General features: G+C 38.9%; 1 protein-coding gene across 2 annotated transcripts; it reads right to left on the bottom strand.

Moving 5' to 3' along the window:
- Nucleotides 1-388: 388 nt before the first annotated feature.
- Nucleotides 389-25834, bottom strand: DEPDC1B (DEP domain containing 1B). Of its 2 annotated transcripts, none has more exons than XM_026865989.1 (10): nt 25008-25834; nt 19908-20043; nt 17903-18030; nt 11323-11453; nt 10211-10258; nt 9641-9781; nt 4469-4635; nt 2867-3043; nt 2021-2206; nt 389-1698 (listed from the first exon to the last, which is right to left on the bottom strand). In XM_026865989.1, exons 1-10 carry the CDS (start codon nt 25238-25240, stop codon nt 1537-1539), a joined length of 1509 nt encoding a protein of 502 aa, XP_026721790.1. In that variant the 5' UTR covers nt 25241-25834; the 3' UTR covers nt 389-1536. The 2 variants fall into 2 exon arrangements, with proteins under 2 accessions (XP_026721790.1, XP_026721791.1); XM_026865990.1 differs by having other exon boundaries at nt 2867-3004.
- Between the last annotated feature and the right edge of the window lie 153 nt (nt 25835-25987).

Raw genomic sequence — 25987 nt, 5'->3', positions numbered from 1 at the left:
TCTGCAATTTAGGAGCTGATTGTCAGAGATCACTTAGGGTGGGTTTCCACTTTTATGCAAGATTTGCTTTCCAAGTAGCCTTACTGATTACTGAGTGCTGTAACCAAATTATTATATATGAGTAGTCAGATCATAGTCTGACTGCATGTAAGCATACACAGAATACTGTGACACATCTAAATGGTTATGACACCCTTGAAGACTGAGTACAAAAGGTAAAAAGTGGTCTCAGATTACTTTTAATATTAATTTTAATATTTTATTATTTGAAATGCATACCCTTTTGTATCAATTTTGCTTAAGGCTTATGAAAGAAAAAGATAAAAAGATATTTAAGAAAAAGATATGAAGTCCAAGTGTAACAGATGTGTGAAAAGAGATCATGAAAACATGTAATGTTCAAAATCACATTGACCAAGAAATATTCCAACCTATTAAACATACAACCTTGTAAAGTATATCTTAAAGCTCACTGAAATACTGTCAATGTTGCATTACAGGATAGTCACCGTATTGCTTACTAAAATGTCAGATAGACATTTGTTGAGATGTCAGCTACCTTCTCTCCTGCATAGCCTACTCTGACATTCAATAAAGTATGAAATGTTGCTCTTTAAATCTCTAATGGATAATGTGAAATCACCACTCTAAGTAAATATGGGAAAATGGTAATGCTTTAATAGTTCAAAAGTGCTGTCAGAGTCAAGTATGCTATATGCACAGTCAAGTTACAGGTACAGTAAATTTCATAATGCAAACCAAATGACATCATTAAAGGCATGTATGGTTCAATGTCTCTGATATTTGAATTCCATTTCCAGAGGAAATGCAGGTTTCAGATTTTTCTGATAAAATATGTTCTATCATCAACCATCCAATTTTTTATGGCAATATTTAGTAAGAGCATATGGGAAAAGACTTAAAAGACTGGTTTGCTTAAAAGAATGGGTCAGCACTACAGAAGGCAGCTGTAATGCATCATATGAATCCAAAAATTAAGAATGAGTTTTTACAGTTTTCCAAAGTAAATCTTTACATATCAGGAACACCATGGTGTACACAGCAAAACAAAATCCAGTGTTTCATACTTATTTAAGCATGTACAGTAAATTAATTCCTCAAGCTATGTATGAACAAGCACAGCCTAATTTATGCAAGTCTCATTTTCAGGAGAACAAAATCTATTGACTAGTTACCAAAAATACATTACATACAAATATATTTAGACCTTGAAATACTGGTCAAATCAAACTACAGCAAATGTACTTTATCATCCATTTAGATTAATCACCTTGAGCTCACTGTTTGTTTTTTTTTTTCTTTTTTTTTAATTGACATTTAAAAAATAATTATTTACAAAAATACTGATAATGGCTCACATTTCTACCACCTCAATACTTGCTTCTTTTTTTGATCTTTTCCACCATCTCAGCAATATCTCTGGTAGTTTTTCGGAGTAACTACATGCTGCTCAGGCTCCTTTTGCATAAGATCCATTGACAATATGCTCTTACTCAGTTCACATTTTCAGACCATTTACATCCTAAAGCTTCTGGTTCTGTGAAATGGTTGAAAAGGCTTTTTTAAGGCCCACATCAGTATCGGTGCTTTCTGTTTATTTCGTTCTGGAAATAGCACTGCTTCAGTTTCAGGGGTAGGAAATCGTACTCTATACACTTCAGGATAAGATTTCTGAAACTAGAAAAATATATCGATTTAAATAAAGAATTCACTCAAAATTATAACATAAACTATTAAAGTGCAACCTCCACCTCTGGAGCAGGAAAAATATTATTATTTCTAAAAAGGACTTTCTGTACCTCTATATAGAGAATTAGGTGATATTTCCTAATATGTCTTCATTCATCATAATACTCCTATTCCTAATTATTAAAAAGTTTGAAAACCCCAAGAGTATCTACTATATTAAATGTTGGTATTTTTCTAGAGGACTACATGTCTAAGACTTGATAAAGCCTTTTAAGTTTAAATTAAAGACTGTAGAGGAATTTTTATTTACTTGCTTGAGCTTCTTCTTCTTATCTTTCACAGATATTTCTTTATTCATTGCAATCTCTTCCAGTAAGGCTGCCAGTGGTTCTTGAGTGCCAGTTGCCCTTTGGTATTCAAATTCATCTGTACTGATTTGGTGACAAAATGATGGAGGAGGAAACGTCACATCAGTATCAGCACCAGCATATTTTATCTGAAGAAAGAGTAGAAAATGAGCAACTATGTTTTCTGCAATAAATCTGCAAAAAAATGGCATAATTAAATTGACCACCTAAAATCATGAAGTAAAGAAGATATGGAATAAAGACCCTAAGCTGTATCTCTTATCTCCTGCACTAATTGAGTTCTAGTAAGTAAAAAAACATGACACAAAGGAAGTCTGTTTAACTCTTGGAATAAGTCAAAAGTTACTTTTTCAATAGAAATTAAAGAAAGAAGAACTAAAAAGCAGCTTTGAACAGAACAAAATACAGTATTAGGAAACAGAGAGTTATGAAAAAGCTGAACAAGTAAGAATGGCTCTAAAAGAAAAGCAGAACATTAATGAAAGTACTTTTTAACTATTCATAGTTTCCCTCACTACCAGAAACATAATTTTGTCATTCCATGGAGAAGACAGTGCTGACTAACAGGAAAACATATTTTAGAGTTCTTGTCTCTAAACCATTGAAGATCTACTCAGTTTCATTTAAATACATGGTTATGGTTGAATATCAGCAGTGAAAGTTAATTAGCTCTTCATAAGCAAGCAGAGACAGAAGAAAGTCTTTAAGAGCTGAGAAACTCTGGGAGCAGAAAGGATAAATTAGATCAGAAGCAGAGACTTAAGAGGCTTCTTTCACTAGATACCTACTTGGACTCTCTGTAGCTGTACAACATGTTCCTCTATGGAAGATTTTAAAGCAGAAGGAACACTTAAGATCTCTTGATAATTGTCCATGAGAAAAGATACTAGTTTAGCAGCAAGCAGTTCATCCAAGTCCATTTCATCCTTTGAGCAGAGAATACAACGGGAAAATGCCTGAACCATCTGAGACAAAAGAGATCATTATTGTATATTTTTCTGTTTGGGTGTGGGGGATCAGACTGTATTTAGAAAGTGATCTTTTAGAAAAAAAGATTTTAACAGCACAATACTTACCATACTTCCAACACATCAATATATTAAAAAACATATATATTCTGTACAGTACCCAAGTGGTCTGAAAATGTCTTTTGCCTCATATACATAATCTAACCCTGACATTAGACTTAGAATGGCTGAATTCAGTTTTATTCTCAAGATTTTAGTCAAATAGCCACTTCACATGGCTTTTCCAGTTAAAAAGGGCACAAATATTTCAGAGATTTTAAAAATAACACAGGAATTTAATAGAAGCACCAGAGGGAAAACAATACCATTTTGAAATCAAAGAAAATACCAGGTCCAGCTTACTTCATATAATCTCACACTCGAGCATTCAGTTACAAGAGTATTCTGTCTGTGCACCAGTTACTTTTAACATTAAAAGCACAGAAGACAATCAAGATTTTCTGTCATGTACCACAGTCCACACTGCTGAAATAACACGTAGTACAAAATACTTGGGACTGTAAAGGATTCAATTCTAAAAATAGCATTTAGATTATAACATAATTATTTTAATCAAAGACCACTTCCAGTTAATTAAATTATAACCTTAGTAGTAAAAAAAAAAAAATTATTTTAATCAAATACTATTCATAGGTATTTAAAAACGTAATTGCTAGGGAACAAATTTGGATTTATGCATGCTACTACAGGGTTTTTATGGAGTGGCTCTACACCTGAGTTTTCTGTTGCCCTTCTTGTAAAAGACTTGAAAATTAACTGAAAGAAATACAAATTCTTAGCCAGTCAGAACTGCTAAGTTATGGCTAATAACTGTAATAACATGTTGTTACAAACATCAATGATAACTCTACAAACAATCCTACAGAAAGAGCATTAGCAAAACTAGGGCTTTGTCAAAATCTGATTAAAATTATTTTCAGATTTCTGTAGTTAAGTGATTAAAAAAACTTAACACTGAAACAAACTGGTAGGATTTTTTTTTTTTTAATGGCTGAGAACAAGTTAAAGCATTCAGCTACATATTTCTAACTATGATTGAAAGAGGAAGTCGTTTTTCTCACATCATCTGCAACAATAAAGAATTGTAGAGACTTCTACTGTATTTCATTTTTTTCCTACTCAGTGGTGAAATCAGTGGTGACTTAATTTTGAAAGATAAGGAAACCTCCATTCTTCATTTGCTCACAACTTACTAAGAAATCAGGATTTATTAAAATTCAGAGTAGCTTTCCACATAGCCAGAATAGTCAAACTGTTCTTCAAACAAGTAAACTGTAGTTCATGTACACAGTCCAGTAAGAATCTTTTATCTGTGGTACTCCAAAAGCCTTGTCTAGACCTTTTGCTTTACACTATACATACCAAGGTTCTGGTCCTCACTGATTCAGAAAGAGGTGGCAAATCCTTGTTCAAGCTAATTCTTGCCATCATCCTCACCAACAGCTGCAGTCTTTTCCGATTTTCTGGTGGCAGCAGGAGACAAGATATCTGAAGAGCTTCTATGGCCTTGCTGTGTTTTTGCAGCAGACCTGGTTTATACAATTGGGAGATTGAGCAACATTTCTCAATTACGTATTTCCATAACATTTAATATAACATTTCTACATCTACCTCTCCAAATTCCTTTCCTACTCATTCAGAACTGCCTTAGAACTCCACTCCCCAAAGAGTCTGGGAAGATATCCCTAGACCTAGACTACTAGAACTAAGCACCTTGTTTTAATATTTACAGGATTTCCTTTTGATGTATCAGGACATATTAATAAACACAACCAACAACTCTAAATATTAGTAGACATGAAAAGCTACAATGTTTTGGTTTATCCTTTAGTCTTTCATAACCCTCAGCTCTAAACACAACTGTGATGTATACACAAATGTAGCAACCACATAAAAACTCTGTGGAGACAGAATATAAACAAAAGATGTGCTTACGCATCAGTGATAGCTATGACATGTCTCTCACTCCTATAGAAATTAAATATATGACTAATCCTACTTAAAAACTCTTGAGAAAACACAGAATGTGAGAATGGTAGAGATAATTTGAGACAGACACATTAGAGTCTGATAGTAGTTTAGGTACCTGTAAAAATGTCTCACCACCAAAATGTCATCATCTTGTTTCTAAGGCTCAGTGAAGGGAGCATCTACTACACATCTGCCTAAATAGCACTAGCATCATAACAAAACAGAAGTCAGGAACAAAATCTGCATGACTGAAGTTAACAGTAATTTCTCTTTTAAAATGAACAAGGAATAAAACAAAGAGATACACTTCTTTTTTTCCATAGGATTATAGAGGTTGGAATGGATCTCTGGAGATTATTTAAACCTCTTTCCCTACCCAAAGTCAGGTCATCTACAGCAAGCCCAGGAATATGTCCAGTCAGGTTTTGAATATCTCCAAAGATAGAGATTCTACAGCCTCTCTGGACAACATATTCCAGTGATTGATCACCTTCCAATTAATAAAGCTATTTTCCTATGTATAAATGAAGTTTCCTGCATTTCTGTTCATGCCCATTGCCTCTTGTCCTGTTACTGGATATCACTGAGAGAAGTCTGGCTTCCTCTTCTTTACTCCTCCGACATCAGTCTTTTGTACACATTAATAAGATCCACCCCGAGCCTTCTCTCCAGGCTAAACAGTCCCTGCACTCAGCCTCTCCCCATATGATATATGGTCCAAGCCCTAAACAATTTCTGTGGTCCTCCACTGGAGTCACTGACCAGCGCTGAGGAAAGGTCTCCCTCAAACTGCTGGCAATGTTCTTAATGCAGCTAAGGATGCTGCTGGTCACCTTTGCAACAAGGACACACTGTTGGCTCATGGTCACACTGATGCCCACCAGGACTGCCAAGTCCTTCCCAGTAAAGCTGCTTTCAAATCAGACAATCCCAGCACAAACTAGTACATGGGGTTATTCATCCCCAGCAAAGGACTTGGCATTTCCCTTCGTTGCACATTATGGGATTCCTGTTTGCCCTTTTCTCCAGCCTGTTGATGTCCCTCTGCATAGCAGTACAACCCTCTACTGCATAAACTGCTCTTCCACATTTTGTATTATCTGCACACTTGTTTAGGGCACTCTGTCCTTGTTTACAACAGTGTCCCACCAACCAGGTAATTAATGAATTATTAACCACTATTGGTCCCATTACCAGCTCTGGGGTACTTCCTACTGATAGACCCCCAGTTGGACTTTGTGCCACTGATCACAACCTTCTGAGACCAGCAACTCAGCTGATTTTAAGTCTACCTCACTACCCACCTATCTAGCCTGTAATTGCTCAGTTTGCCTATAAAGATGTGATAAAGTTTGCCTACAAGGATGTGATGCCTGTAAGGACATTGTTGAAAGTTTTACTACAGTCAACTCCACTGCTGCCAACTCGTCCACCATGTCAGTCAGTTCCACACTGTGCAAAAATAGAAGCTGTTATTAAAAAGAACACAGAAGTGTGCAGTATTAAGCAGGACAGCTAAAACAGTAGCTCAAGAAATGAGTGGTAAAGCATTGTAGTTAATTTCATTTTCAAAGCAAAGCTTCTTCTAATTTCAAAGGAAGATTTGGCAAGCACACTAGTGCATATGTTCAGAAGAGGCCCTGAGAAATAATTAACCTTAATGAGGTTTGCACAGAAAGAAACATTTTAAACTGTGCCAAAAATAAGTTTAATCTTATCAAGTCAGTAAAATATCTGATGATCACTGGTACCTTAGTCTTATTTTCTTAGCTATTCTGAAAACTAATTTCAGCCAACCTCTTGGAAGAGAAGTGCTTTGGACAGTCTTCATTTGAAAACAGAAGTAAATGAGGCATCTTAATATTGGTTACACAAGATACCTATGATTTCCAAAAATATTTCTGAGGTTTTTAAGATGGAGCTTGTAAACATGTACAAATCACATTATGGCTGCCTCAAATGACTAAAGATATCATCTGATAACACTTTGTATTTCCTGAAATCTTTGACTAAACAGAAAAATTGTACACAGAAGGAGGAAAGAAGTCCTATAATCCCTGTGAAAAGGTTGTAATTCCCTGAGGATAGCAACATGAAAAGTCAAAGACTCAAAGATGGAAATCTTGGGTTTAAGTCTTAAGATTGAGAATTATTGCCAATTTAACAAGCCATACACCATTAGAAAACACAGTAATGCAACTGCAGACACAGATCTGTTTTTCCATGTTTTGTGAATGCACAACTTGCTAAACAATTACTGCTTCACAAGCAGCATTCAGTACTAGCATTGATACTTATTACAAAATAGTATTCTAGGGAGTGTGCATTATCCTCTACAGTTACTTACAGCTTCATAATGGTCTGTACATTAGCCTCATTGTTCACTACATATTTTAATTACATATTGAGCAGAAACCAAAACTTCCCCCTTTCTCTCTCAGCTGAATCCACCAAAAAGCCCTTTCTCCTCCCAATCCCTCTCCCTCACCCCCAAGAACCACAGATCAAATCTCAGAAGAGAGTCTGAATGGTTAGAGAAGACCTTGCTATGGAAATTATAGATTGGACATCTCTGTTTCATATTTGTTTATTTTCTTACTGCTGGTTCTAAGTAGTTTTGAGTACAAAAGGGGGAGTTAAGGTTCACCACAGGTATGTTGAATTGTCTTCCTGAGCTCCTTCCACTGGCTACATAGGGATGGTAGTCTTGAATTATTAACAAAATGGAAAAGACACCTGGGGAACATCTGGCCCAACATCATCCCTGTCAGTGAGGGTGACTACCTCAGGTATCCCAAATCATCCCACTAAGGCCAAATTCAGCTTTTTAGCCATTCAGATACCTCTGTTAGGTGTCTGAAAGAGGCTGTTAGGCAAGACTTCTAGAGAAATTAGGCATTTCCAAAGAAGGGCAACAAAGCTGCTGAAGGCTGTGGAGCACAGGTCGTACGAGGAGCGGCTGAGGGAACTGGGGGTGTTTAGTCTGGAGAAGAGGAGGCTGAGGGGAGACCTCATCGCCCTCTACAGCTACCTGAAAGGAGGGTGCAGAGAACTGAGGACGAGTCTCTTTAATCAAGTAACAAGCAGTAAAACAAGAGGGAATGGCCTCAAGTTGCATCAGGGAACATTTAGACTAGACATTAGGAAGCATTTCTTTACAGAAGGAGTTGTTAGGTGTTGGAATGGGCTGCCCAGGGAGGTGGTGGAGTCCCCATCTCTGGAGGTGTTTAATAGTTGTGCTGACATAGCGCTGAAGAATATGGTGTATTGGGGAACTGTCAGTGTTAGGTTGGACTGGATGATCTTCAAGGTCTTTTCCAACCTAGATAATTCTGTGATTCTGTGATATACTGCCAGTATTTTAAAGAAAATTGTTTAAGTATGAAGATGGAAAACAAACTAGGCAGTTTTGAAAGCCTGCATCCTCATGATTTCTTTGTGCAAATCTATTTTTGTTAGTAAGGAAGGATTCCGTATTAACACCTCATTTTATTTGTGAAAGAGACCACAAAATTATTTTTTGACTTTTTGAAACAGTGCATGATTTCCTTTCCTTTTCACATAAACATTGGCATGAATTCTTTCTTCTCATTTTTACATCTGTGAAGTACTGCAAACTAAAAAAACTCTTAAAACCTGAAAGATGTGAAATACCATGGAAAAGCAAACAGAAAGAGTATGCATGGAAAGGAAGAATTTTTTAAAATATTATCAAGACTATCAGTTATCTAAGAAAAAGAAGCAGAAAAGGAACTATATTCAGTTTGAAGCAAGATTATCAACAAAAAAGGTATAAAAATTTTAAATTCCAGAAATAAGTGTTATTCTGAATTGTTTTTTCATCTCCATAATTTATGAAAAGCAATGTTGTTTCCATTTAAAGAAGCTCAGAAAAGTGAAGTTCTACAAAGCATGCTTACTTTTCAACTCAGTTATTCTTTTCTGAAACACAGCCATAAAATGTAATCAAATATTTTCACATTTATTGTCTTTCAGTGGGCCATCTATAGCTACAAGATAGGTGAATTTGACATAGTGTGAACCCTTAAAAAGTTATAGTTACTAACTAAACTATTGTTTCTTTAAAGCACTAGTCAATATCTTTTCTAAGTTCAAGCAATGAAGGATTTTAATTTCCTACAGATGTCATATTGCCAGGGTTAAAAAACGTCCTTATAGCCCTAATCTTTTTTAATCTAGACTTCAGTCAAGCAATTTCTAAAAGCTTATGTGAGTTTTTAAGATGCTTGGCCATTTGTGAAAAAAAAAGAGAAAAATCTGATAAATTTCATTAGGTGAGCCAGTATTAAGCAATGAACAGATGACTTTAAAAATTATAAAGACAGCTAGTGGAAGACTTTTGAACTAATGTGATCAAAAAGACAAGAATAAAACTGCCTTGTGATATCAAATAAATTTAAATATTAAACTGTTCTGTATGTAGAATGCACAGGACAGGTCCTAAAGAAATAAGATGTGATAGATAATATTTGGGTATGATAAGTTAATTTCAGAAAGTTAATTCAGAAAAATAATTTTTTCATTACATCCCACACTACTTACCTAACACACTAACAAAAACATCAAAAAAATGAAATGTGAGAAGAGGTTCTTTTGTCTGGCCAAAGTAGTCCACTATAGTTTTGAAGACATCTCTTTCAAATCCTGAGTATGTAGGCTGCTTCAAATCTGAGCAGCTGGGCCCTACAATGAAAAAAAAAAAAAAAAATTGATTTGCAGTCACCAACCAGATCACTATTTTCTACTCCTGCCAATAAAAATGCAATGTCAAGTAGAAAAAAAAACACCACACATATTTAGACTCATTCTTCAAAATATTAAGTGAAATTGTACTGATCTGTCGAACTGATCTATTTCCAATAGGCCTAGTGAAAACACATAGTAGAGGAAAAATATGAATAGAATAGTTAAACCTTTATAAATTTCATTGAAATAAATGCACTGGCAGTAGAATATATGCTGGCTGATCTTTCCCAACTTTGCTTAAGGCAATGATCAAAAAAAATATTGGCTCTGAATACAAACAGGATTTGATAAAGTGGTAAAGGCACAGTCAGTTCAATTGATTTTTATGAGGGTTGTTTTTTCTCCCCACCTCCTGAATTTACTTACAATTTGCTAGACACTTCATTGCTGATAATATCCAGTGAGGTAGTTCCTCTGCACGTGGGAGAAACAGATAAAAATTAAAAGGAGAAAAAGCTGAGAAAAACATTAAACTGAAAGACAGAAGTGAAGCTGAAAATTCTTTAAGTTCCTCCTATGTAGTAGATTAACTGATTGCAAAGGCAGGCTATGCCTTAATGTAGAATCTAGCTTGAATTACATCTGTACTTTACTACCTCCAGTACACAGTATCAACTAGTTATGCCCACTGCTTTTACAACTCAAATCAACAAAATGGATCATACAGCAATTCCTTAACCTGCCCTGCAAAAATCATCCAAACTATTATAGTTCAAGATACACCTTCACTAGTTCATTACAGTGAAACATTCACTCTGCACTGAAGATGATGTAAAGCACTCATACATTCAGTTCTGTCATTTCTGCAAGGAGGAAGTTAGTATCTTAAGGTGCTCAAACTGTCTTTAAAATGAACATGTGTCTGCTCTGGAGAGAAGGTTTCGTTCACAAACCAAACCAGGTTCCAATCTCATATTTCACTTCTCCACAAATCTTGCAGAAAACATGGTGGCAACAATATTGTGACATATCACAGCAACAAAGTTGCTTACTTCCTCCCTGATGTGCAAAGCAGTTTTAAACTTGGCACTAGTTTCAAAATACATTGACTGAAAGCTCAAAACTGAGAAAATTTAAGCATCAATCTGTGTACAGCTTGATTTTTCCTCAATTTTTAATGCACATTTTGTTCATGTAAACTCTCCAGTTCAAGCAATTAAGGGGCTGAGCTGACAAAGCCAGCTTGAAGTGAATAATATCCCTGTCTTTATAAATTAAAAGTTGCTGCTCTTTTACCTTCATCTATCAATTCTGCTGAAGCAGGAATATGTTTAAGAGAGTAAATGTGGAATAAACATTGATTCTTGCTATTGGGATGTCAGAGGACAACAATGGCATACTTTGTAAAAACCCTAGTATACATGTGGTCATATGAGTATAAAGAAAGTACATTTTAATATGTGTTAGAACTAATACCCTTTTTTATACTAGTAAACTACAATATAAAAAAGTTAAATGAAAACTTCTAAAATACTCACTTGATTTGTCTTCTAAAGTGACAATGCCTTGTTTATTGACATTGTATGCATTTTGGACTATGTGATTTGAATTCACAAGTTTTGTATCTAACACTTCATCCAGAGAGTCCAAACCCAAAACCTTTTGTAATCTGTAAAAATACATAAACACATAATTCATATGTCATCTAATCTGAAAAAGGTAAACAAGTAGCATTGGGACAGATACAAATTCTGAGAAAGAGATTTCTCCATTTCATAGAATCACAGAATCTCAAGTTGGAAGGGACCCATAAGGATCACTAAGTCAAAATCACTGCTCCTTGCAGGACTACCTAAAACTAAATCACATGACTAAGAATGTCATTCAGATGCTCCTTGAATTCTGACAGGCTTGATGCTGTGACCACTTCACTGGGGAGCCTGTTTCAGTGACTGACCACCCCCTCAGTGAAGAACTCATGTCCAGTATGAACTTCCCCTGACACAGCTTCACTCCATTTCCTCAGGTCCTATTGCTGGTCACCAAAGAGAGATCAGCACCTTTCCATATAATATAGTATCATCAGCAAACTTACTCAATACACATTAGATTCCTGCATCCAGATCATTTGAGCCCTGGGGAACCCCACTAGTGACTGTTGTGCCTGATGTAACCCCATTTACTATAACCCTTTGAGTCCAACCCATCAGCCAGTTGCTCACTCAATGTCTTACGAACTTGTCTAGCTGTGTGCTGGGCAGTGTATCTAGGATACTGTGAGACACACTATCAGGAGCTTTGCAAAAATCCAAAACCCCCACATCTACTGGCTTCCCTTGGTCAACTAGATAGGTGACCTTGTCATAAAAGGAAATTAAGTTGGTTAAGCAAAACTCTTCCCTTGTGAATCCATGCTGGCTATGAGAGACAATGCAGTCATTGGTCAAGTGTTTTTCAATAACTCCCAGAATATGTTCTCCATGATTTTACCAGGCACTGAAGCAAAACAGACAGGCCTGTAATTACCAGGGTCTTCCTTTTTACCCTTACTGAAAATAGGGACAACACTTGCCAGCTTCCAGTCAACTGGGACCTCTCCAAACCACCAGGACTGTAGAAAAAAAAAAAAAAAAGTGTAGAGGTCCCATGATGACATCAGCCAGCTTTTTCAGTACCCTGGGATGAATCATTAGGCCCCATAGATTTAGCACATCCAGCTGGAGTGGCAAGTGTCAAATAAGTTCAGGGTCAGCTGAGAGTTTATCATCCTCTCAGTCACTGTCTTCTAACACAGAACTCCAAGAGTTCCATAGCCCATCATCAGTGTTGAATACAGAGGTGTAGAAGGCATTAAATGTCTCCACTTTGTCTACATCCCTACTTCTGAGGTGACTGACTTTATCAAGAAATGGACCAATGTTATCTCAGATTCTCTCCTTGCTATTAACATATTTTAAAAAGCTCATTTTGTTCTCCTTCACAGTGCTGGCCAGCTTGAACTCTTAACAAGCTCTACTGCACGAATTTTCTCCCTAAAGTGGTGAACAGCCTCTCTGTCCTGTGTCACCTGTCCTTGCTTCCATGGTCTGTATGCTTTTCTGCTTAAACTCTAGATCTCTACACAGCCAAGCCACTCTTCTGCCCACTTGTTTGACTTTGGAATTGCCTGCTCCTGTGCTCTTAAGAGATGGCTGTTAAAAAGTGACCAGCATTCATGGACCCCAATACCTTCAAAAGCAGATTCCCAGGAAACCTTACAAGCTAGCTCCTTCAGCAGCCTGAAGTGTGCTCTCCCCAAATCCAGGGTTGATGTCTTGCTGGCAGTTTTTCTCCTGTTGCCAATGATTTCAAACTCAACTATTTCATGGTCACTGTGACCAAGACAGTCACCAATCACCACTTAGTCCACAAGTCCCTCTCTGTTTACAAATAAAAAAATCTAGGAGGGCACCTTTCCTTGTCAGCTGCCTTACTACCTGCACCAAGAAGTAAACTTCAACATGCTTCAGAAATTTACTGGACCTGTTTGTCCACTGTATATTCCATTGATGTCTGGGCATTTAAAATCACCCGTAAGGACAAGGGCAGTTCATCTAGATATACCCTTTAATTCCTTGTAGGATAATTTGTCAATTTCATCATCCTGTCTGGGTGATCAATAGTAGACTCCCACAACAACATCCAATTTATTTGCTTTTCCATTCATCCCAGAAGCTCTCAATCGTGTTGTAACTAACTGCAAATGCCATACAATCCAACACCTCCTTTACATACAGTGCTACTCCACCACCTTGCCTGCCCTGTCTATCCCTCTTGAAGACCCTATAAATATCCACCATGGCACCCCAGTCACAGGACTCATCCCACCAGCTTTCACTTCTGCCAACGTCATCATAGCTTTGGGACTGTGCCAAAGCTTCTAACTCCTCTTGCTTATTCCTCATGCTGTGCACACTAGTATAAAGACATTTCAAATGCATTCCAGTGTACTCAGCACATCATGAAGCAGACTGAAGGACCTTGTTAGCACACCACCATTCAAACATCAGTATGCTGCCCCCAGGCTTATCTCTACAAGCCTGTTTTTATCCCTTTCCACCTTCAAATCTAGTTTAAAACTCCTTATATGAACCCTGCTAACTCCTGCACAAAGGTCCTTTTCCCTCTTTGACACAGGTGTACCCCATCTGTCACCAGAAGGCCTGGTGTTGTGTAGACCAACCTGTGATCAAAAAGCCAACATTCTGCTGGTGACACCGGTCTTGGAGCCAGATATTCATCTGTTGAGTCTTCTTGTTTCTTCCCTCATCAATCCCTGCAACTGGAAGGACACAGAACACTACCTGTCCTTTGGATCCCTTAACCAGTCATTTCAAGGCCCTGAAGTATATCTTTATTGCCCTTAGACTTGTTACTGGAACTTCACCACTGCCTAAATGAAAAATCAATAACAGATAATAATCCAGCTGTACCAGGGTAGGAAGTTTTCTCTTGCATCTTTAACCCAGGCCCCAGGGAGGCAGCAGACTTCCCTAAGTAGTAGGTCTGATCTGCATATTGGGCCTTCTGTTCCACTCAGAAGAGAGTCTCCTATGACAATGTCCCATCTTTTTTTCTTTATGGAGTGGTTTTGATGCAGGGTGTAGGCCTACTTAACCTTAACCTTGGTGATACCTCTGACCTAGATGAGCCATTGTTTGGTCCCACTTGCAGAGCCTCATAACTATTATGCAAGGGGAAGGTGGGGGGTAGTCACAGAGGAGATAGATTTGTCTGTTGCTCCAGGCAAGAACTTGTCATCATTGTCCTCTGTCTCTTCAGTCACCATGTTCAGCCAGGCAGGAAGAGGATAGGAAGTCCTTCATACCATGTGTCCTGTATGCCTTCCAGGCCTGTCCCAGAGAACATAAGGTGCAGTTCCATTAATCTATCTCTCTCTCTCCAACTCCCTGATACTCCTCAGTCTACTCACCTCCTCCTGGAGCTCTGTCACTAAGCAGAGGAGTTCTACCTGGGCGCACCTCCCACAGGTGTGCTTGCTATGGCTGTCCAGTACTGGCCTAAGAGCAGGGCCCACCCTGCTGTCTGGCACCTGGGTGGCAGCATGTTCCCACTGGAGCTCTGTCTCAGCAGCCGCATTAGTTGTGGTAGATGCAGAGTTTAGAGAGAACATACGTTTTTGCTGTGCAGATACCATTGCTCCCTGGTTGAGATGGCAGACCTCCCTGTGCACCCTTCCATGCAAACTGCTGCACCATGCCTTGTTTGCCTGCCCTGGTTGATAGCACTCTGTAGGGACTTCTTTTAAACTGGTCAGGAGTGGACAGGGGTTGGCCACCATTGCTCCTGGCCCTAGTCAAGTCTTGTCAGCCTCTGTTGTATGAACTGCGGGCTCCCGGCAGGTCTCTTGGCTCCTCTGACATTTCCTCAGTTAAGGAAACCCCATTGTTCAGTGCTAGATCACTCTGCTGCAGACCATGCTAGCACTGGAGCTGCTTGATGCAGCATCAAGTTTATTACATAATGTGCTAGGTTTAGAAAGTAACATAACACCCATTTTTAAAAAGGGAAATAAAGACAACCTGGGGAACTATACCAGTTAGCCTCACCTCTGTGCCCAAAAATATCATGAAGCAAATCCTCCTGGAAGTGATGCTAGGGCACATGGAAAATAAGCAGGTGATTGGCATGTATAACAGGGTTACAACGTTGGTGGGTAAGGCAAGAGCAACTGATGTCATCTACCTGGACTTGTGCAAAGCATTTGACACTGTCCTGCATAACATTCTTGTCTCTGAATTGGAGACACATGAATTTGACAGATGGACAACTCGGTGCACAAGGAATTGGCTGGATGGTCGCACTCAAAGAGTTGCAGTCAACAGCTCGATGTCCAGGTGAAGAGCAGTGACGAGTGGCATTCCTCAGGGGTCAGTGTTGGCACTGGTGCTGTTTAACATCTTTGTTGGTGACATGGACAGTGGGATCGAGCGCACCCTCAGCAGTTTGCTGATGGCACCAAGCTGTGTGGTGCGGTCGACACACTGGAGGGAAGGGATGGCATCCAGAGGGACCTGGACAGACTGGAGAGGTGGGGTAGTGAAAAACTCATGAAGTTCAACAAGGCCAAGTGCAAGGTCCTGCACATGGGTCAGGGCAATACCAAGCACAAATACAGGCTGGGTGATGAGTGGATTGAGAGCAGCTGTGTAAAGAAGGATGTGAAGAGTAGTAGTGGATGGAAAAACTGACTATGAGCCAGCAATGTGCACTCACAGTCCAGAAAGCAAACTGTATCCTGGGCTGCATCAAGAGGAGTGTGGCCAGCAGGACGAAGGAGATGATTGTGCCCCTCTACTCTGTTCTTGTGCCTGCAGTACTGTATTCGCCTCTGGGGCCTCCAACATAAGAAGGACATAGGCCTGCTCAAGTGAGTCTAGAGGGCCACAAAGATAATGGGGGGCTGAAGCACCTTCCTTATGAGGACAGGCTGAGAAGGTTGGTGTTGTTCAGCCTGGAGGAGGCTCTGGGGAGACCTTACATTGGTCTTCTAGTACTTAAAGGGGGCTACAGGAAAGATGGGGAGGGACTGTTTGTCAGGGAATATAGTGAAAGGATAAGGAGTAATGGTTTTGAACTGAAAAAGGGTAGATTTAGATTAGATATGAGGAAGAAATTTTTTACTGTGAATGTGGTGAGGCACCAGAACAGGTTGCCCAGAGAAGCTGTGGCTGCTCCCTCCCTGGCAGTGTCCAAGGCCAGGCTGGACAGGGCTTTGAGCAACCTGGGCTAGTGGAAGGTGTCCCTGCCCATGGCAGGGGGGTGGAACTAGATGGTCTTTAAGGTCACTTCCAACCCAAACCATGCTATGCTTCATAAGGCCTCAACTGTACTGTAAAAATATCTTTTTTTTTTCCCCTCCTGTATAAACAGGCTAAAGTAATGCCTTTAACTTTACATAGGATATTCCTTTTGGAAATAGTAAAGAACATCTGAATCTCAGAGCCTTCAGCACTCAATTAGCTACTGCATTTCTTATCTCATGCAAAGTACTGTACTTGTCATTGAAAGTTTTATGGTATCACACTTCTACAAAAGTGCTTCTATTTCATAGCTATGGAAGTTTGCTCCCTTCCCCAGCCCTGCTTAAGCTATAACCACCAGTGGCTATTGTAATGGCCACATCCAACTTACTGGGGACTTTGGGTGAAGGATAGCAACATAATAGCCAAGGGCTGTCTGGAATGGTGAGCCAGATGTAGTTATACTTGCATGCCAGCAAGACAAATCAAGCATCATACTTCATAAATGCTGGACAGCCCAGGGCCCTTTGAGCTCTCCTGTGCAGCAGTGGCTGGACATCAGCATCTCTGCTTGAGGAGGGACACCTCTCAAGGTTACAAGTCCTTGCTGCAACAGATTCTCATTAAGTGATTAATAACATGTTAAACTTTGCAATTATAACTAAGTGATATAAAGGATTGATTGTGCATACATAATCCTTTAGACATAAACGTTTGACCACGTCTGGGACTAGGAGTGGATCCAGCTGTGCCTAGACTCCTCTCTGAGGAGGAGTTTAAGAAGCAAGGAGGTCCTTTCTGAACTTCATAACTCAATGGGAGGGTCTCCCTGACAGTTTTGTCTGACCCTGTCCTCTATGCTATAAATAATCTAGTGTACCTTGTCATCTAATCTTGTTAAACCACTGTCACATTTACCATTGAACTTTGTTAACTCACTACTTTATATCAATAAAATACAGTTGCTTCTCTCTTACAAGTGAAATGTACGACTCCATCTTTGACCACAACAACAAGAAAAAAAAGAGAATGAGGAAAAAAAGTGATTAAACAAGACAATGCCCACACAACAAAAGGACTTGTCTAACACAACAGCTAAAAGTCAAAAGGTATTAAACAAAGTTTCTTTGTAAACTTAATTTGCTGAATTCTTAGTTTAATAACAAGCAGTATAGTTAGTGTAGCCACTACAGCTTTTATGGCAATGATTAAAAGTGAGCAGGTGAAATTAGAAGCATTACCAGAGAAGACAGACAAAGCTATTACTGACTACACAGTTTTATAATAGCAGCAAATGACTCACAAGTATACTCACCGTGACAAAGTCATGGATTTCCATATCTCTTCTATATTTCTTTGTGTTACCTCTCTGCGGAACACAAGTTTGCATGCTGGTACTTCCCCTATAGCTATACTGTGCCTCTTGTACCACATCTCAGAGTTCTGAAATCAGAAAAAACACTCCTCGTTAACTGGTGACTTTGCAAGTATTAAATAGTATAATACATTTATAGCACAGCATGCTCGTTATTGCAAGTATTTTAAATATTCTTCAATTCCAGCAAAGTTTCCAAAATACAGACAATTGTTTAAGTTTCACAGACACGCAGCATCTTTTGTCAGCTACGTAACTCGTCCAAAGCGAAAAAGTTATATGTGTTAGAAGAACCATTACAGATCAGGAGTCAGTGACCTCTAGTCATAAATTCAGATCTTCTCCATGATTAAAATGAGTTCAACTCGTTTTCAGCTACCAATCTAAGATTAAACATCTGTTTATGGAAAAATTATTGGATAATTATTAGATGAGATATCAAAGACCTTCATCTTTGTTCAGCATATACTGATCATAACAGTTAAGTTCACTAGCAGGTTCTATACATGAACAAAGTAAAAGCTGAAGACAACTATCAGATCTAGTTCACCATTATAACAAAATAAAGCAGAGAATGCAAGAGACCATCCTTTACTCAACCTTCACATCCAAGCTTGATGCTTGAAGATTATCATCAACGTGTCAATGGATGGACATAAAAAACAGTCTGTCAGCCGTGTACTTTTCAAGGCAAAACTCCTAATCATTCCCAGTTCTTTGATTTACATCACAAAGCAGTCCTAAAACACTTTAAAACTATTCCTTGTGATCACAACCAAACCACAAAATGCACTCCAGGAATGCACTTAGTTACTCCAAATACTAATCATCTGTCATTCCATGACACCAGACTAGAGCTAGTTTGAAATAAACAGCACCCTCTAAAATTAGTATCTGGTCTTCCACAACAGTACTTCACTACATATTTCACTACACAGGCCCTTGCCAATCAATCTATTCACAGCCAGGAAGTCTTCTGATGCTGAAGCAATTTAAGGTGCCCACATTTTCAGCTACCTGTGTACTTCACCATTTCAGTGGAAGATGCACCTTTCTATAAAGGACCCAGCAGAAAGAAGCTTATTCCTTTGCCTCAGTTACTTCAATTTACAGTCCACTGTATTTACCAAAACTGCCAATGCAAGAGATTTTGAGCTATGCTAGACTGTATGCTGTTGCATCTGAGTCAGTTAGAAAAGGACTGCCTATATATATCTGACCAAGGCTAGTGTCCTGCAATGATGAGTATTAATAAAAAGGCAAAAACTATCAAAGAAGTCCCAAAAGCTCACAAAATATGAGAACACTCACATACCAGATGTGCTGGAGGAAGGGGTTAGAATATGCATAACTTCAGAAGCCTAGACTTTTAAGATGTCCAGGTGACAAGGGTTGATACAATTTTGGTTTACTCATAAAGGCAACAGTTTTTTCAACAACTTTACAAAGGTTGGATCAATACAGGTAAGTATGGGGCAGGAGGATTATCTAAACTTACAGTGGGTAACAATGAAACCAAGACCACTTCTAGCCACAACATATTCCTTTCTAAAAAGGAAACTGAATTGCTAACAACCTCATAGTATCTAGGAAGGAAGGAATACCGTATATATTCTGCTACATGAAGTGTCTGAATAAGAGTTACAGTGTAAGTGACAGTAAAGTAACTATTTTGTCTTGCATAGTGTCTTGTTGGAATTTGAGCAAACTGCAATGAAATCATACCAGCAAATACAGACATGCTGAATTTAGGATGCTTGGAACATCATAATTTGAAGCAGAAAGAACATGCGAAGCCAACATCCCCAGCAAATCATTAAGAACTTTACTTCATGTAAGTTTAAAATAAAAGCATTTTGCATTTAACAACCAAGTATTTTGTGTTCATTCAGTTTTGCTTTCCAAATATGCTTATGTCTGGGGAAATGAAAACTGAATATCTTACCATCATGACTGACTTCACTGGGATGTGTTCTTGGGAAGTGCCAGCCTTTGGTTCATTCCAGTCTGGAAATTTAATGACTTCCTTTCCACATGAAGGTTTCTTTGGATATGACTTCAGTGGTGAGGAAGGAGGAAATCTACAATTAGAGAATATTTTTAATGTCTCTGAACTCCAGCCTATTCCATATTTACCAGCGCAAAACTGTAGCAGGCTTTCACATGCAAAAGTACAAATAATGTCTTAGACATTCACAGTGCGACTGAGTTGAAGACTGGTGTTGAGTGACACGTAAAGCATCCTAAGGTGCCTTGTTTGGCCTCCAACTGCTGCTCCAGAAGTTCAGGTCCTTTGTACCTCCCATGACATAGATGAGCCTTGGGTGAATGTCTGATATCCCAGTGCATCTCAGATAGCACCAGCTGCCTATGCATAGACAACTGACTCAGATTTTCATTTTAATATGTTGATTCTACTGAAAAAGCTGTGGGTAGATTTCTCCCATGTCAAGTGCACTCCTAGCATGCATCTCTGAAAGCAAAGCTACATAACTAAGTCGCATGACTAACGTTAGGATTTAATTAGTGTGCATGCAAAGTATCTTCACAGAGTTTCGTCCACATTACCATGTTATTCTGTGTTTATATGCTTTCTATGCAAAGACCATACCCTGAAGTTCTTTTCTGGAGTGTTTTTCCAGCTGGTTGTGCAGGAAATTCCCTCACTTTTTAAGGCATTTCAAGAAGTGCCTTGAAGAAACTACCAGAAATAAACCCTAAACTAGCCCTTGCAGAAAACAAGAAAAACAAACTATCCCACATCACATTCATCTCAGTCACATCTCCAGCTTGACCAGAATTAAATTACTGTGAAACCTAGGTCAGAGTATGTGCAAAGGAATTAATGGCAGCATGTCAGAAAGACGAATCAGTTTGATGGCAACATATCATCAGACTAGCCCAGGTAAGATCGTGTTTAACTGCATTCCTAGGTTTTAGATGCTGAGATTCCTGATGCTTTAAGAAATGGCTTCAGCCTCACTCTTTTAATCAGAATGTAAAAGACAGTTATGTCTGTGACCATGCAACAGGGGCTTGTATACCACTGGATAGCACGCATTTGTATCTTACTAGAAAGATTCTCATGCTCAATAAGTCTTCAAATTTTCTCTAAAATTTCACCCCATCCTATCAAGGCCGTTCCACCATCTAGTTAGTTTTAAAATTAGTTTTGTATTGCAGTTTTAGTAGTCCAGTAGTGTTATACTGCATAAATTAAACACGTTATGGTTTTGACCATGCACACTGAACCGATTTGGCATATTCCACAATGTTCTTCAACAGATTAGCTGCAACACAGGGAGACACCACTTCCTTTGGACAAACCCTGAAGGGAAGTAATAAACACCTTGAACTAATCCTGCAAGATTTATTCCGCATTTTAAAAGTAAATCAGGTTACATTGCAGTTGTTCAGCTGTTGAGTGTTCTCTAGTTTTCAGCTATGTTATTTCTTAATGTTATAAGATCTGCAGACTTTTTTTTTTTTTACTTTGTCTTGCAGTATTCTCAACAGTTCCCCATTTTCCTTTCAGTTCTTCACAATTTTTAGATTTATGTAATTTGCTCCCCTGATTCTCAAACAACTGGTGAATTAATGAGTTCTTGCAAGCTGAAATAGGAAGTACATTCCCCTTTTTCAGATATCATTACAGCAAGATCTAGATAGAGTAAAATTTTTGGATGAACAATAAAAAGCCTCTGACTTTATGATGGACTGACTAATGTTACCTAAACCTAGCAACTGAGGAGCATTCTAGGGTTGACAGATCAAGATGAGCATCATTTACAGACATAAACACTAGTTTTAGGAGTTTACACAAGGAAGAAACAGTTTGTATCCAGGGCAATGGATAGAGAACAGGGTCAACTAACATTGGTATCAATGGTATAACAAGTACCACTGCTCAATTCCTGATTTACTGGCACTGCAAGAACACTAATCCTTTAGCTTTTAGTACAATTGCTTAAATTTCAAAAACTGTAAAGCCTAACAGCTTCCAAAACTGTAACTTCTTGTTTATTATTATAGACTACACTGAACAGAGACAGTCTTTGCTATTTTTAGAAGCCACACTAGTTCTCACCTTCACAGCTAATACTAGCCCAATACTCTCAGGCAAATCAACATTTGGCAACATCTCTTTTGCATATTCTGTGAGCAACTACACTTACAAGCAAAGTTAATGAATGACACAACTGTGGATCACAGCGTACTGTTACAATAAATTAACACATGAATTTATAGAAAAGGTATGAAGCATATCAATGTTTCCAGAGTAAGCAGTGACAGTGGAATTCTACTGCTACCCATTATCAACATGGTGAGAAACATATTTACAACGTAACATTAGGAAAGTCCACCAGAGGGAGCTGCCAGGACATTAAATACATGAATAAAAGAAAGCTGGAAAATTGACATTTGGCTCCATAAACAGAAGAGCATCTTTTAATACTTAAAGCCAAACACCAAAACCATGAGTAGCATACATAGTTTACTTACACACCAAGCCCAGTGAGAGAAAGCTGGCTCCAATTCAAGGTGCATGAAAGGTATGCAGTTTTAGTAAAAAAAAAGAAAAAAAAAAAGTTCAATTAGTAACTTCTCTTTTGAATAGGAGGTAGAGAAAGAACACCACTGAGACAGCTACAGCAAAAGAGCTCTCTTGTCCAGTAAGAGATCATTAGGCAGTGCACATATAAAACGAAAAGCACAGAAATATTTCACCCAACCAACTTTCACAGCCTGCAGCTTCCCACAGCCTGCAGCTGAAAATACAAAAGAGAAAAGAACAAACTAATTTGAATGTGTCACGATGTCAATGCAAAACAAACAAGTGCGCAAACTAACCACAACACCACAAACACAACAAACCCAGACAAAGAGATATAGCATAATACCAGCAGTTACCAAAACGCATATTCAACCTCCTGACAGAGTCAATACCCAGAAAGAATGGAGACAAAATACTTAACACCTATGGCACCTGTGAAAAAAATGTACAAGTAGTGCTGGTCTAAGAACAAAGTGGGATTGGGCTAGGAACATACCAAACCAATAACACACCTACCACCATGTGCTGTACAGCACCTAACTGCTGTTCTAATTCTGTTTAAGCAAGTGAAAAGACCACCCCACACCACTCCTTTACATTTAACCTTCTCTAGGCTGAAGTCAAGATGCAAGTTCCCTGCAGCTCTTCTTGCCTTCCATGCCTGTTTTCCAACCTTAACTAGTCAAATGACTACCACAGTATCCTGTCCTTCTACAGCAGCCATAAGCAGATAGCCAGAGAACAATGTAAGAACAGGACAAGCATACATGATACTTCCTTAGCATCATTTCCCAGCCTTTGGTCATGTTCAGCCCTCAGACTGCAGAACAACATAGTGTTTTGAGATACATAGCAACAGAGCTTCTTGAGTGAGCTTTTCAATCTTCAGATACAAGTCCTTTGATACACTGGGTCCTTCAAATTTGAGTCCCAAATTCTAAAATTTCAGATTTTCCTTGATTGATTGTTACATTGAATTTCCTCTACAGAGCTACATAGGAAAAAAAAATTTTTTTTTATTCCCCCTGAAGTTGTTAAAATTTCTTCCGTTAAAGTTGATTGAAATTGGTTTGAATATTTAACTTATCTGGCAGGGAAGCTGTAGCATTTGGTGTTGCTTCCTTCAGAGGCAGACTAAAAACCAGCAGTATCAAAAAGAACAAGTTGAATCAGTGCTAGTTTATTACTGGAATTAAACACAAATCTGATCCAATCTGACTGTAAATCAACTGAAATGTAGTAGAACAAATTTAACATAAATCACAGTTCTTTTATAAGAAACTATCTTGGCCTAAGATTGTTTATGACAAAGTAAAAGAATTACATCATACATTCCTCTTTTTAAGTATTCCAAGTTAATAAATAAAATTAGTAGAGTAATGAACAACTGCTCTTACAGCACAGGCATACAGACTAGACAACAAAAAAGCTTAGTCACACTCTACAAACAAAGTAGTTAAGAACACAGAGCAAAAACTGACTTCATCCACATCAAGTGGAAATTCAGTATTACATATATTTTCCCAAAGACAATATTAAAAATTCATTACAAAAAAATCAATACATAAAATTTCTTTATAGATACAATAACTAGAAACATTATCACTGACTTATTTTCCCTATTGCTCTGCATGAAGATAGCTCTAATTTCCTCAGAAGACTTGCCGTTATCAAAGTTACAAACCCATACTTAAGATAATAGCAATTTTTACACTACTATTTCACTGAACAGGACACTACAAGATGGTACAAATTCAAAACCTTCAACGTCTGCACACCTAAACCTTAACTGAGGTCATGAGAGACAGAGAACCCACTCCAGTAATGATAAGCTTTCATTACAAAGTAACTTCTTTTCCTCTGTTCACAAGCCACCAGCTGAGAGGCTAAATAGGGCTAAGTAAGCAAGCATCCTTGAGGACAAGGAAACCAAACTATGTCTCTTTTAAGACAATTTCAATCTACAATCCAAGGAGCATAGAAAAAGGTTATATATCATGATGGACTTCTAAATTCAGAAGGCCTTTCTCTTCTCCCAGGAGTAGGAACAGCATCAAAAATAGTCAGGGGGTTAGTCAAGAGGGAGGACAACTAGAGCTGGATGCTCAATGGCATCCTCACTTCCATCCATGTCTTCTTGACATACACTCTTCCAACACTGACAAACCTGATGTCTACCAACAGCAAACAAAACTTGCTACCTTGTAAAAGTTGCAAAAGCATTTACTATTCATAAAAAGTAATCACGTGCCCTTCAAAAATCTTTAAAAACAAGCAAAAAAACCCAACCAAACAAACAAATCAAGCCAAACATTAAATCATGACAATTGCCTATCACTAAAGAAAATAAAACCTTTAAAAGAAAGGAGGGGAAGATATATTAACACCTTTTCAAACGCATTCCACAAAAATATTTGTAAAGACCAATGCACAAAGGTATTACCCCCCATTTCCAAACCCGAAAATTTTTCAGTCACTATGTAGGTTTACCTATATAAATGGCCATCATCTTGAAAGTCTTCTTTGCCCCATCTTCCTTTAATATCTTCTATAACATGATTTTTCAAGAATTTTTTAAGAAGCTTAACTGTTTGATTTCGAGTCACTTCTGGACCAAAGTTTTGATTAGAGCCAAGCAGTTCATGTAAACAGTCCACTGCCTCCGAGGCTTTGAAGCAACGCTCGTAGCTTTTGAAGCGACACCGATGCTTTCGTAAAGGCATCCCAGCACGAAAAAGTTCTATTATCTCGTTCCACTAGGGGAAGAAGCACAAAGTAAACCGTTAGGGGAGCTCTTCTCCTAGAAGCATTTCAGTTGTACAAAGTGAGGTCAGCATGCAGCCAGATCTGAATGCAGAACTAATTTTTTTGATCATCTGCGTTTATGAGCACACTGAAAACTAAAACTATGATTTAAACAGATTGAGATCTGAGAATAAACACCAAGATTTAGTAAGCTGAAAGATTTAGAGCCCCATACTACCCACGGCTCTGCAGATACAACTTTAACCTCTCCTTGTTTTTTAACTTGACAAAAGGCTGGACCAAGGCTACGCTCTGCCGGGCTCCATCGCTGCTCCAGTCACACGGGGTGCACGGCTCCAGCCGCCCCACACAGGCTCAGCGCGGGGAGCATCGGACGACGGTTCGAGACCGTCCCGCCGGGTCCCGACCGGGGACCGGCTGCCCTGGACAGGAGCATAGCCTGCTCGGACCACAGGCCGCAGAGAGCAGGCCAGTGGGGCAGGCCCAGGCGGCCAGACTGCCTCAAGGCGGCCGGCACCCAGGAGACTCTACACGGAGCGCGCACGCCCCCCACCCCCCACAGACCAGGTTAGGGCTACAGAAGGGACAAAGGCGGGGACGGGGCACCCCAGCCCGGGGGCGACTCACCAGGCGGGTGGCGCGGTAGGGCCCGGGGCCGACGAGCCTCGGCTCCATGGGCGCGGCCGGGCCTCGCCGTCTCCACG

This window comes from Athene cunicularia (assembly GCF_003259725.1).
Source record: "Athene cunicularia isolate RWA chromosome Z unlocalized genomic scaffold, athCun1 chrZ_part1, whole genome shotgun sequence".
Classification (NCBI taxonomy): Eukaryota; Metazoa; Chordata; class Aves; order Strigiformes; family Strigidae; genus Athene; species Athene cunicularia.
This window is presented reverse-complemented; position numbering and strand designations above follow the sequence as displayed.

Coding starts and splice junctions, on each gene's coding strand:
- DEPDC1B (XM_026865989.1), bottom strand. CDS start 25,240: ATGCCTTTACGAAAGCATCGGTGTCGCTTCAAAAGCTACGAGCGTTGC. Junction 11,454..17,902: donor AAATCCATGACTTTGTCACG/GTGAGTATACTT, acceptor GTATTTTTACAG/ATTACAAAAGGTTTTGGGTT. Junction 10,259..11,322: donor CACTTTAGAAGACAAATCAA/GTGAGTATTTTA, acceptor TCCCACGTGCAG/AGGAACTACCTCACTGGATA.